The sequence below is a fragment of the Spinacia oleracea genome, chromosome 4 (genome assembly GCF_020520425.1).
Source record: "Spinacia oleracea cultivar Varoflay chromosome 4, BTI_SOV_V1, whole genome shotgun sequence".
Classification (NCBI taxonomy): domain Eukaryota; kingdom Viridiplantae; phylum Streptophyta; class Magnoliopsida; order Caryophyllales; family Amaranthaceae; genus Spinacia; species Spinacia oleracea.
In genome coordinates this window covers 53,105,995-53,119,415 of record NC_079490.1, presented here as the reverse complement: position 1 = coordinate 53,119,415, position 13,421 = coordinate 53,105,995, and the positions used below count along the sequence as shown (strand labels likewise).

Genomic DNA, 13,421 nt, shown 5'->3' with positions numbered 1-13,421 from the left:
GCGAACGATGACATCGTTATCAGCGTTGTGATTATTATAGTTATCCATTTTTGGAGCAAAAATGATTGATTTTTCGAGGCTTTGCAGTGTTCTTCCCCACCGACGACGCTAAATTGTTCCGGTGTTGAAACAATGGGCTTCGTATGAAGGCCCTTTTCGTTGATGTGGAAGATCTTGCTTGCTTGGATGAGTTGTGTCCGAATTTACTAGCCTCGGGGGTGTTTCCGAGGAAAACCCCTCCGATGCCTAAGTAAGGACAATGCTCGGATTCTAGAGAGAGTTCTCTAGAGAATAGTCTTAAGGCAATAAATTGGATGTACCTTGAGATGTGAGCCTTGGTGGCTTATTTATAGTGTTTATGTAACAAATGTCCCCATAGGTCATTTATTGATATTGGGCCTTGGACCTTGTTGGCGGCTAAATAGCCTTGAGTGAGGTTTGATGGCTTTGATGTTGTTGTATTAGAGCCATTGAGCTTTGGACTGCTGGCCCAATTGGTATCCAATTGGAAGCCCAAATATATATTATTTTAATAAATTTAATCATCCTTCTAAAATTAGGTGTAAGTGAAATTGTATATTTTTAATTGAAGTAGGAGTAAAATGAAATGATTAATTTTGCATTTCTTATTTCTATTTGTCTGAAGCGCCACCCCACCTCTCCTATCACGTGACCCCGTCTCTGAGTAATGTTAAAGAGATGAGATGAGGTTTTTATATTAGGGTCCCACTCGTTTCACATCCCCCATAACACAACATAACCCCTAAGAATTTTATTTATTTAAGTTTTTTTCTCTCTAACATTTATAATTTTTAAAAATATTTCTCTCTCCTCTTTATATATCTCACTGTCTTCTCAGTGTCAATCCCTGTGTTCGTCTTCCAGTAGAGAGAGAAACAGCAGTAGGAGTAATAGCAGTAGCAGCATCTCTTCCCACTGCTATTTCAGAGTGTTTTTCTTTCTATAAAAAAAAAAAAAAAAAAAAAAAAAAAAAAAAAAAAAAAAAAAAAAAAGAGTTTCTATTAAATTTTTGTTAGAAATTTGAATTTCTGGTGGGGGTGGCCGATATGCAGCAGCACCTGATGCAGATGCAGCCCATGATGGCAGCTTATTATAACTCTAACAACGTCACTACTGATCACATTCAACAGGTTTTTCTTCTTCTTCTTCTTCTTCTTCTTCTAGTGCTCTCTTTCCCTCTCTCGTTACTCCCTCCGTCCCACTAAGATTGCCGTATCATAATCTTAGGGGGCCATAAGGAGTTTTTGTTATAGATACTTCAAGTTATTTGTAGCTCGCCTAATATCTCTTCCATTTTATTTTGTTTGCCAATAATTTTCTCTTCTTTGTGGAGTACTAAAAATGTTTCAATTTGACCAAATAGTTGCACCTAAATTTTCTTTTTGGTGGTAGCTGGGGATATCTTCATGTTCTTTGTTAATCATTCTTTGAGTGCCTTTCAAGTTTTAATACAAACTCTTTTAAGTGTTTATTTTCATCATTAATCTCTCCTCTTAAAATTCATTTTCAAAAATGATAAATCACTTCCTATCTTCCTTGTATGTATTTATGTACTAAAGGAATTTTCCCTTCCCCCCCTTTTTTTTGTTGTGTGAATATGTCAGATTTTACTTTTTTTTATTTTGAGGGTCCAGATTATGTACTATGTTACCAACAAGTTGTTCTCAAATTTACAATAGGCGATTTCTATCGTACAACCGGTTATCAAGTGGGTAATCTGAGTGCACGATATTCTTTTTCTATTTTTTTTAAAACACTACTGTATATTTTATGGCCATGGTAATTTTTTTTAAACTTGGATCTTAATATTTCCCCTTTAAAATTTTGGCATTCTAATAATTTTGCTGTCACGGGTCATAATCAATGTATGAGTATTTATCTTAGAAAGGCATGATTGATAAGTAGTTATAATAATGTTTATATGCACACTTTTATAATTGAGTAAATAAGTTTCCCCCACCTCTCCTGTTTTTTTGTTTGTGACATATTTGCCACTTCATTATATTTTTGAAAAGGCAAGACTTCTAAAGAATCTAGTTTTTGCATGCGCCTTTTTGTTGTTGTGTGTGTATGTCACTCTCTTGTTTATGCTTTTACAACATTTTCTACTTTTTAGCTCGTCATACCTATACCAATAATATTTATGTTAATCATGTTAATCACATAGATACGAGATTAACTAAACGTGTCATATTAAAAACAAATAAAGAACACACGACACAATATAAGTCGTATGATAATTAGAACTATGGTGCTTTACTGTGACCAATAGTTCTTGTAGATTGCCGTATATTTAGTTTTGGCTCTTCATAGATTTGTAAATTTAGTTGGGGGTTGATACTAACCTTTTTTATATTTTTATATTGTTTAATTAAAAACTGTTTTGACTGAGTAGGTTAATTATTCATATAACACCTTGACCTTACCTTCAATGTAATATGTTTACATTCCACTTCACAAGCCCGTAAAGATGCGAAAGTTTTATTTAGGGCCCGGCCTGTCGTAAAAAAAAAAAAAAAGTAATTCATTGAATACGAAAATATGTTTGAAAACATTGATTTAATGTGGGTAGACTACTCGCTGGATAGATGAAGTACTTTGTAACGCTAACGAATATATGATAAAAACATGGGTAATGATAAAGGTCGCAAGTTGCGACAACATTTAGTTGTCGCAATCTTACATGTCGCAGTTTAATTGGTACATATAAGCGCCACGTATGCTATGCGTCATCATAAATATTTTACTATCAATGCAATATTTTTACTATAAAAATATATAAATTAGGTAATCGATGTAAAGAAGGAAACAAATCAGAATATTAAGATTTTCCTACCTTTTTTTGAAACATATATAATAGATTATATAAGTTAAATATTTTAGTTTCCAATTTAAATCATTACACATAAGTATGCCATGTCATCATTGTGACACGGCTTAAAGGTCGCATGTTGCGACCTTTATCATTTTCGTAAAAACATTTATATGATAAAAACATTTTGTATGATTTGATATTTTTCATGTGTTGATGTAGCATAAGAAGAGAGTTGTCAATAGTTGCAATACAACTAAAGCATGTGTTCTATTTGAATGCAAGTAGACTGTAGTGACTAGTGAGTAGAGTCTTAACACAGTTGTAAATGCAATTTGTTATTGCAACTCACTTTCATTTAAAATTTGATGTTGAAGTAACAGGCTCAGGTACATGCCACGTGTATGGTTGGGGAAGGTGGAATAATGTAGTGGGGTGCAGGTGTAGGGGTGTATTTCCATGCACCACGACAAAGTGTATAGGGGGGAAGAAGTAGGGAGTACTTCGGGAGTATAAATTATAAATGATGATTAACTAACTTGTATCCATAAATGGGTTGAATTCAACATGAACCAATGGTTCTTATGAAAATATTGACTGATTGGACTGATCATATATGCAAAATTGGAAATCTTTTCATTTTTGGTTTTTGTAAAGAAAATGGTAAAATTTTGTTGGCTTTTTGGCAAACAGTTTAATGCTGTACAAGTTCATTGTGTTGAGTCAGAATTCTCAAGTATGGTACAAATGAATAGGGTATGTGCTTTTGACCAACAGATATTAAGAGGATTGACTATGGTGTAATTATTTTGAGCTGGTTGGTTGGTGGAGTGGTGTGTGTAGAGTAACCTTATGTTACTCCTCACCATTTATTTCACCTTAAGTAAGATAATTGTAGCAATAACCTGTAATTGAACCATGCTACAAAGGTACTTAACTACTTGGTTGTGTATTGTATTTGTGGTGTAACGTGTTGCCTTAAATGATTAATTAATGTTCTTAAGAAGCAATATCTGCGGGGTTTATCCTCCATAATGATTAATTAAGTAAGCATCTTAAATTCAGTATCCATCGTACAATACTGGCAAGCAGCTTGATTATTGCTGGCATGCTGCTCTACCATAAGAGCATGGTTCAACTCCTGGACTAAGATCTCCCTTTTGGTCCAAACTTGCCTTTTCCGGCAGGTTGAACATTTTGATCCTGGACCACATTTTTACAAATGGGAAAATAAAATGTGATTAAACTTTGTCAGTATAATCATTGAAGAAACAAACCTCAAATCCACTGTTATGAAGCTTTAGCCTTTAGGTGTGGGCTCCTTTAATGGTCTTCACATATTCATCAGTTATAACATCTTTTTTTGATGCCCTTATAAGAATTCCAGTTAACCCTTCTTTTGTAAAGGAGCCTATGTCAGTATTCTTCCTTAATTTTTTTTATAAAAATGTCATCATTTTTTCTGCCCCCTTGTTAAATGGATTGAAAGAAAATGTGTAAAAGCAGCAACAAATAATGCAAATAAAAGAGTGAAAAAGTATCTAGCCTAGATCAGTTATTGTTTCTGGTAAATGATATGAGTTTCATGGGAGCTTTTAAGCCTTTAATCATGAAAGGTGATGTCATTTTGTTGATTTTACTTATGAGTATAAGGAGAATGCTTGATGACATTAGAGAAGTATGTTCGAAGCAATTAGAAGTTGATGCTGTAATTGGATGATAACTGACAATGACTGTCCTTTGACACCTATTTAGCAGCTGAGATGTCTTCCTTTTTCCCAGTGAACTTGTGGTTTTGTTATAACTTATAAGTGTGGTGCACTAGATTAGTCCAGTCATTTGGAAATACCAACTCCTCGGATTCCAATTGGATAATCTGGCGGTTGGTTATATCTTATGTCTCATATGGAAGCATTCTTTCTTGTTTAAATGTGACATTTGGATGGTTTTGATTTTGGCAGTACTTGGATGAGAACAAGTCCCTGATTCTGAAGATTGTGGAAAGCCAGAATTCTGGGAAGATCAATGAGTGTGCTGAGTAAGCTTAATTTGCAAATTTTGGGTGTTCTGACATGATTGATAGTTCTGTTTCTCTTTGCTACCATGTTATGTTATCACCAGATTCGAGTCATTGGACTAAGATAGGAAAGGATGAGGAAAGTTGGATGCAAACTAGTGTAGAAATGTATCCAGTTATTATTCATTATTGAATTGGTTTTGAAATGGTTGCAGGAACCAAGCACGGCTGCAGAGAAACCTGATGTACCTTGCTGCTATTGCTGATTCCCAGCCTCAACCTGCTAGCATGCATTCCCAGGTATAAATGATTGTTTGTTGAAGGAAAGGAAATACAAAATTGGATATGAGTCTAAAATCTGAATTCTGTTGAAAAAGCAGCAGTATGCTCAAAGCCAGATGATGCAGTCAGGGGGACATTACATGCAGCAACAGCAGCAGCAGCAGCAGCAATCAATGACACCTCAAGCCCTAATGGCAGCACGGTCTTCTATGCTTTATAGTCAGCAAGCATATCCAACACTTCAACAGAGTCAATCTCTGCATGGCGGTCAAATGGGAATGAGCTCAGCTGGTAGCTCAGGAATCAACATGCTGCAAGGTGAACCTCATAGTTCATCCACCAGTGGTATGCTTGGAGTTGGAGGAGGGTATCATGACTTTGGTCGTATCAAGCAGGACATGGGTAACTCAGAAGCCCGTGGTGGAACTTCAACCGATGGGGGTGAGGCACTCTACTTGAAGTCTGGTGATGATGGAAATTAACAAGATTCTAGTACCAAAACTCGGTCTTTAGGAGGGTATTATTAATTAATATTAATTAGTCAAGGAACTAGTACTAGTATTTACTAGGAAACATGGAATCGTTACTGAAAAAAGGTCACTGCTTCAAGGGCTAAATTTTCTGTGGTGGAAAACATTGTCGAGTTTTTACTCACAAAACTCCATCTTCTTGGTTCTTTTAAGGGGTGATACTCGGAATCTTTTTTATCGCTTTTATTATCTATGTATATTTGTAGGATTTTATCTTCCTAAGTATTTCAGTCCCATCGTCTTTCATAAACCCACTTCTTCGCCAAATCTTCATTTAAGTTCATCTCAATCATGCACTCTAAACTCTAAATATATTGCATTTCGTATACTTACATGAAAAATAATTACCACATTTCTAGCATACTATCATTTACCTGCTCAACTTCTTTTTCTTAGGGACGATATATAGTTATCGTGGATAATGTTGAGGGCATATACTTACTCATTCACTTAATCGACTTTAATTAGTTTTCCAAAAATAGATTCCTTTATGCAAATTTGCAATCTCTCTCACAAAATAAAAATAAAAAATAAATTTGCAATATCTCTTTCATGCAAATGTAGCGAAGAAAGTCAAAGAAAACATCTAAAATAAGGTCGCAAGTTGTGACAATATTTAGTTGTCATAATCTTACGTGTCGCAGTTTAATTGGTACACATAGGCGCCATGTAGGCTATGTGTCATTAGAATATTTTTACTATCGATTCAATATTTTTACTATGAAAATATGTAAATAAGGTAGACGATATAAATAAGGAAACAAATTAGAATATTAAGATTTTCCTACCTTTTTTGAAACATGTATATATATTATATTATATAAGTTAAATCATGACACATAAGCATGCCATGTCATCATTGTGACACGAGTTAAAGGTCGCATGTTGCGACCTTTATCATTTTTGCTAAAATAATACAAAAACTTTGCATCCAATTTGACGGGGATTATTCTTGGGTAGACCAGTGTACAATAATATTGTTGTGGAACTAAAGCCAACAATTTACTCTACCAGCTCTTTTACCTACATAATGACCTTTATTGTTCACATAGTTATTATTATAATTAATTAGATAACAATTTTCATAGATATAGTGTTGAGAAGATTAACCCACATGTGAGCTGGGATATATAATTGTCCCACATGGAAGAAATAGAGGTAGATTGACTAACATATAAGATTGGTTGGCTACTCCACCTATCATCAATTGGTTTTATGATGAAACTCCGTCAGACCACAAATTAGAAGGGCAACCGGTTGTATGTAGTTCTACATGCAACCGGGTTAAAAACACATTTTTTAGGGTTTAAAAGCACATTTCTACTCTTCTTCCTCCTCTAGACTGGCGCACGTTTAGGGTGACACATTATCGCGCTCCATCTCCATAGATGGGTAAGAAGAAGAAATCAACAAGCAATCCTTCACCTCATACTAGTGGCCCTACTGAGGAATCCATTGCAACCCCAAAAAACAAAAAATTAACCCATAATTCCCAGCCTTTGCAGATTCAATCGAGGAACATTTTGCCTTCCATGGAACCTTCAAACCAGCTTAATTCTTCACCTATTCAATTTGTTGCCCCTACCGTAAAAGATGAGAAAAAGTTAGCCTAATTGCAGAAATTTGAGGTTAAAGCTTTGACTGAACGTTGGATTATTTCTTTGGTGATGTATGTAGTAGGTAATGTACCCACAATTGCATATGTGAAACGTTACATTCCTGCTAATGGGAGTCAGGTGGGAACCCCTAATGTCTTCCTTCATGACGATGGCTATTTTGTTGTCCATTTTATTTCTCTTGCTGATAGAAATGAAATTGTTTGCAAAGGACCATACACTTTCTTTAACAGGCCTATTATAATCAAATATTGGTCACCTGAATTTAACTTCTATAAAAAAGTGTTAAAGGCCATTCCCCTGTGGATTAGGTTACCTAATTTACCCCTTAATTATTGGAGTTGTGACTTCGCTCAGTAGAATAGCAAGCCTTCTTGGTGTTCCTGTTTGTTCTAATGATTGTACTACTCGACAACAAAGGGTTTCTTTTGCTAGATTGTTGGTAGAAATGGATATTACTGTTGCGTTGCCTGATCATATATGGATTTAGGATGTGAATGGTAAAGTGTTCAAGCAATAGGTACAATATGACTGGAAACCTTCATACTGTCACAAAAGCCAGATGTCAGGGCATAATTATGTTGCAGTTCAACACCAAGATCAAATAAGGAGGCAAGATCCCCTGGTGGTGAAGAAAGTTTGGGTACCCAAGAAACAACAGGTGGTTGTGAATCAAGCTCCTACTAATGTGACACCTTCAGCAACACCAGTGAACCAAGCTATGCCAATGACTCACTTTGGTGCTGATGGAGGGTGGAGGGTAGCTACAAAGAGGACTAAGCACAAGGGTGTTCCTGTCTCCACCAGAAATACCTTTTGTACTCTGGTGGAGGATGATACAAATGAGGATTCAATGGATGATGATGTTGGGGCTGATACAGGGGATGATTTGGCCACCATTCTTCCTCCCGAATCTTTATGTTGAACTTATGTACCTGGAATGTTAGAGGGTTATAAGATCCCTATAAGGTAGTAGAGGTAAAACACCTTTTATATACTCACTATATTAAAATTATTGCTATTCTGGAAACTAGTGTTAAAATGAGTAAGTATCCAACTATTGTAAAGAAATTTGGTAATGATTGGACTTGGGAACATATCTATCTTTACTATGATAGGGGTAGAATTTAGGTGGGGTGGCAGGCTGGTTCAATGACAACTAAGATGTTGATTTGTCATGAAGAATTTATCCAATTTGAGGTTTGTGATCATCAAAGGGTCTTTAAGTTTTACTTTAATTCTATTTATGGGATGCATACCATAGAAGATAGGAAGCAATTATGAGGTGAGTTGGGGACTATCAATACTTCTGTTGGGAATTCTCCTTGGTTGTTGTCATGGGACTTCAATGCTATGTTAGATGTACATGACAGAGTCTATGGGATCCCTATTTCTTTGGCTGAAACTAAAGATTTCTATGGGTTTTTTGATAACTATAAATTGTTTGAGCTAAAGAGTAGTGGCCCCTTCTACTCATGGCACAAAGGTGGTGATACAACAAAGACTACAAGTAGGATAAATAGGTGCTTTGGTAATGGGGATTGGATGAATGTGAAAGGGTATGTGTGTTCTAAATATCTAAACCCTGGTATTTTTTTTATCGTAGCCCCGTGCTTATCAATTATTTCCATAAGGGAGGTGGAAGACCATTCAAATTTTTTAATTACTTGGATGAGCATCCTGGTTTCCTTTCTTTGGTGAAGCATAGTTGGGGTGAGAGTTACAGTAGTTCTTCAATTCTCAGTGTGAGGGAAGTTGAAAACTTTGCACCAGAAGGAATTTAAGGGGATCCATGATAAGATTGATCAAGAAAGGCAACAACTAGAAATCATTCAAACACAACTTCAACATCAACATTATGATAATTCTTTGTTGATTCAGGAGCAGACATGTGCTGGCCATTTGAGGGAGTGGCTTAAAATTGAAAAGATTGCTTTAAGGAAAAAATCAAGACTGCAGTGGTTGAAAAGATTGCTAACAATAAATTATTCTTTGCTGCAGTCAAGGAGAGGCATAATATTGATAGAATATCAGTGCTTTATGATTATAACAATAACAAGTTAGATAAGATGGATGATATCCCAGCCGAAATCCTTAAGTTCTATGACAATTTATTAGGTTCTGGAGCCGCTTCGGTTAGTTCAGTAGGAACACTTGACAAGAGGGGGAGTGAATTGTTTCTTGGGAACTTGAGTAAGTTTCTTGCGGAATTTAAACAATAAAGAGACTGAGAATAATGAGCGAAGAAAGATATAAAACTGAGGAACCTGCTTGATCCTAATCAAGAAGAACCTCACAACTCTTTTGTATTAATGCAATAACTCTATTACAAATACACTCTTTAACTCGAGTTCCTCTCGAACACGAGTTCCCCACAGCAATCCCCTTCGATTACTATGCTACTCTTTCTCTCTCTGACTTAACTCTAAGTCGCTCCTTTTCTCTTTGACTTAACTCTTAGTCGCTCTTTCTCTCTTTGACGTAACTCTAAGTCACTCAAGGATCACTCAATCCTTATACCCAAGATACAATATGATAGATAAACTCTAGTACGTAATAAAGCTTATAGTAATAAGGAACTCAAGGAACACTCTATTTTGCAAACTGATTCTTTTAAAACGTTTACGCTCTTTAAGATAGATTTTGTAGAAATCAGTTGTGTTTTGAAAAGCCAAAACTCTTTTCCTTTTATAGAGGAGTTTTACCTAAGGTTGGATACCCATGTTCTCCTCAACTACCCACTAACTGTTACTGCTCAGTAACATGGGCATAGTTAGAGAGAAACAGGGAGACCAAATCAAAAAACTACTTGCACGTTTAAACAGAAATACGTGGGAGAGTTTTAAGGATCATGGAAAATCTTTTGCTTGAGAAACAAGGAGAATGAAAACAGAATCCTATGTTTACATTTATTAATTAAATTCATTTTATTTATTAACAAAGATTTTCCAACTTAAAACTCTTTTATAATTACAGTTAATATATTTCAGTTTAAAACGTACCAAAATACTTAGGTTCCTTTCGTTCCAAATTACGTATAAACAATATTAAATACTTACATAAATCCTAAACATAAACTGTAACACCCCGGCAATTCTCCCTTTTCTAAAGTACTCTTTTAATATAAAACATGGAGAATTATCAAGGCATTATCGCCCGTGTGAAAACGTAACGGCTTATTCTGAATTTTGCAGCGGAAAACATAAAACTAACTTTAGGTTTATAAATAATCGATTACATAGTTAATGCCAAAACCAATCACCGAAAATAAGATCAATTAACAAGTTTAAATTCCAAATAAAAAAATTCCAAGTCAACTTAGCAAATCAAAACTAAATACAAGCTCTCTATTCCCGATCTCAATAATGCAACATCTTCAAACCTGCAGATGGACAATGCTTATTGATCCTTAGAGACTGCTCACCAAAGATTGGGTCATCACAGGATCAATAAGGCATAGCCATGATCAACATGCACAAGAAAAAGCACGTAATCAGCAAAGCTGAGTACTACATACTAAATCAATAATAATCCTAACATGATTCTATTGAACGAACAATCCTAACATGATACTTATAAAACATAAGCAAGGATAACCAAAACGTATTGACTTGAAGATTATATTTGACTGAACTAGACCTTTGTATCATTAACATTATTTTAATTGAAATAGTCAATGGACTGAGTTGTCTACTAGAAACTTCTTCACTAAGGAAGACGAGGTCCGGGCGCGACTCCGTAAACCCCAATGACCTGCGATATCGAGGGACTTTTGAATAAAATAGAACCGGTGATCAATCCGGCCCAGAGAAAGCCATAGGCGACACATGACCCCAACTCCTGATCGTCCGTCACTTTAGACGTGCACAGTCTAAAGCTATTGCTACTCAGTTTCACTTTACATGATTTACAAATTAAACTCTGTTATGACTCAACAATCACATAAGTCATACAATCAACAATTATTCTCAACAGTTTTTATCTTGGAATTAAGTAAGTGATCACAAAGGTATCAATCAAGACTCATTCCAATTAATTCAACCTTTCCTTTAACAATGATCAACCCCTCTATATGGGTATAAGGTTTTAACTTACTAAACAAGGTCCTCGGCCCTCATAAAGTAGTGAAAAGCTAAAAGGGAACAACGATCAATCGATCTAACCAATATATATGAAATAATATAATGTTCCCAACTGACATGCTTGCATCAAACATCCATGCTAACATGTTATAATTCTTATAATAAAAATATATGCTCAACGCATTCATCCAACGACATTGAGTATGAAATTCCAACATAAACAAGTTCATAAATACATTTCAACATGATTTCAACAATAACACACATCCACAAACACACAGGTATGTACGTACCTTGTGTAAACAAATTGATAGGCTACTATAACAATCTCAAGGGTCGCCTACAAAGAATTCTCCACCTAAAAACAACCAATATAGATTCATATCAACTCACACTGAATTTTCAGCAACATTAGGGTGCTTCAAACCCTTCCTAAACATAATTCGAACATTATCCAATATCAAATCTCAACTACTAAACCTCCTAACATAGTGATTACTACACTAATGATCGCCAATTATCATAAACTCCAATAAACATGCCCATTCACAATTTCCAGCAATATACATTAATTCCAAACTACTCCAAAATATATCCAGCATACTTAAAATCATAAAAATAATAATTTAATAACTTATAATCATCCTACCATGAATTTAAAATATTAAAACCTTACAATTCATGCTTTAAATAATTCAAATTCTCGTTTCAAACAATTTATGAAATCTGAAAATTAATAATTCAATTATTCAACATTAAAATCTTAAAATCATAAATAAATCATAAAAATCATAAATTTAATTCAAGAAACATAAATTAAATTATTAAAACGTAATTAAAACATTAATTAGTTTTAAGGGTTTAGAAATTAACCAAAGGAGAAGAGAGGGGAGGTGCTGGCCGGCGGTAGGGCGCGACAGCAGGTGGTCGCGGCTGGGCGGCAGATGGTTGCGCTGGGTGGTAGATGCGTCAATGGTGGCGTGCGTTGATGGTGGTGGCACGCGAAAGAAGGAAAGAGGAACGACAAACAAGAGGGAAGAACAAGGTTGGCCGGCGGATAGCAGGGCAGCGCGATAGAGCGGACTGGGCGGCGGTGCGGCGGCTGTTGTCGTGACGCTGGGTGGTGGTGTGGAAGAGAGGAGACTCGCGGAGAACTGTGTGAAAACAGAAAGGCAATTGAGGAGGAGAGCAAGAAATCAAATAGCGTGAGAAGAAGAACGAGCAAGAGGAGAAGGGACTACCGTGCAGCGGCGACGGCGGTGGTCCGGTTTGCAGTGGCGGCGGCCGGCGGCTGAGGCGGAGTGTTGAGGGTTCACGTGAAGTCGAAGGAAGGAGGGTTGAGGATTTTCTTTTTCACGTGAGAGGAATAGGAGGGAAGGGATTTGTTGTTTTGCTTGTTTTTACGTAACATTGAAAGAGAAGGGAGTGAAGTGTTTTGGGTTTTACTATTTTGGGCTTCACCCAATTGGGCTAGAATTAGGATTTAGTTTTAGAACTTGAATCCAAAACCGACTAGGATTGTTTTTCAATTTCGAACGTGTTCTTGCAATTCAAATTATTTTCAACATAAAATTCTATATTTTAATTTCATAAATCGTTGAAATATTTAAAACATATCAAAATAAATATTCGTTAATTACATATTTATTTCTAAAATTCATAAATTTCTATTTAAATATAATTAACTATACGTTAAAATATATTAATAAAATTTATAAAATTACGGGGGATTACATAAACTCATATGTTGTAGTCTTCATGTTGCACCTTTAGAAGCTTCACTCGAAGTCTTCCCACTTTGTTCCTTCTCTGGAACATCGAAGATCCACATAATATATGAGGATCTCGCCTTAGGAACTCTCCTAAGGATCTCGCCTTGTAAACTTGCTAGATGATTAATTCTTCAACGTAGTGTCTGACATGGATCAAGTGACTTGCATATATTCCACTTTGCTTAGTTTATCCAACTCAGGATCTCCCTAACTTAGCATTATCCCTCTAAGGATCTCGGAACCTATTATGCAACATAACTTAACCAATGGTCAGGATTTTGTTTTGTCA

At 35.6% G+C, this 13,421-nt stretch overlaps 1 protein-coding gene and 1 long non-coding RNA gene across 4 annotated transcripts; one reads left to right on the top strand and one right to left on the bottom strand.

Annotated features, from left to right (window-relative positions):
- Nucleotides 1-801: 801 nt before the first annotated feature.
- Nucleotides 802-5,916, top strand: LOC110799424 (GRF1-interacting factor 1). Of its 3 annotated transcripts, XM_056826551.1 has the most exons (5): nucleotides 802-981; nucleotides 1,014-1,151; nucleotides 4,795-4,871; nucleotides 5,066-5,150; nucleotides 5,228-5,916. In XM_056826551.1, exons 2-5 carry the CDS (start codon nucleotides 1,068-1,070, stop codon nucleotides 5,612-5,614), a joined length of 633 nt encoding a protein of 210 aa, XP_056682529.1. In that variant the 5' UTR covers nucleotides 802-981; nucleotides 1,014-1,067; the 3' UTR covers nucleotides 5,615-5,916. The 3 variants fall into 3 exon arrangements, with proteins under 3 accessions (XP_056682529.1, XP_021860384.1, XP_021860385.1); XM_022004692.2 differs by having other exon boundaries at nucleotides 803-1,151; XM_022004693.2 differs by having other exon boundaries at nucleotides 811-1,151; nucleotides 5,231-5,916.
- Nucleotides 5,917-10,479: 4,563 nt separating this feature from the next.
- On the bottom strand, nucleotides 10,480-12,738 carry LOC130459365 (uncharacterized). The gene is made up of 4 exons (XR_008918730.1): nucleotides 12,602-12,738; nucleotides 12,234-12,514; nucleotides 11,654-11,718; nucleotides 10,480-10,694 (listed from the first exon to the last, which is right to left on the bottom strand). It is a non-coding gene; the product is annotated as an uncharacterized lncRNA (long non-coding RNA).
- Nucleotides 12,739-13,421: the final 683 nt, after the last annotated feature.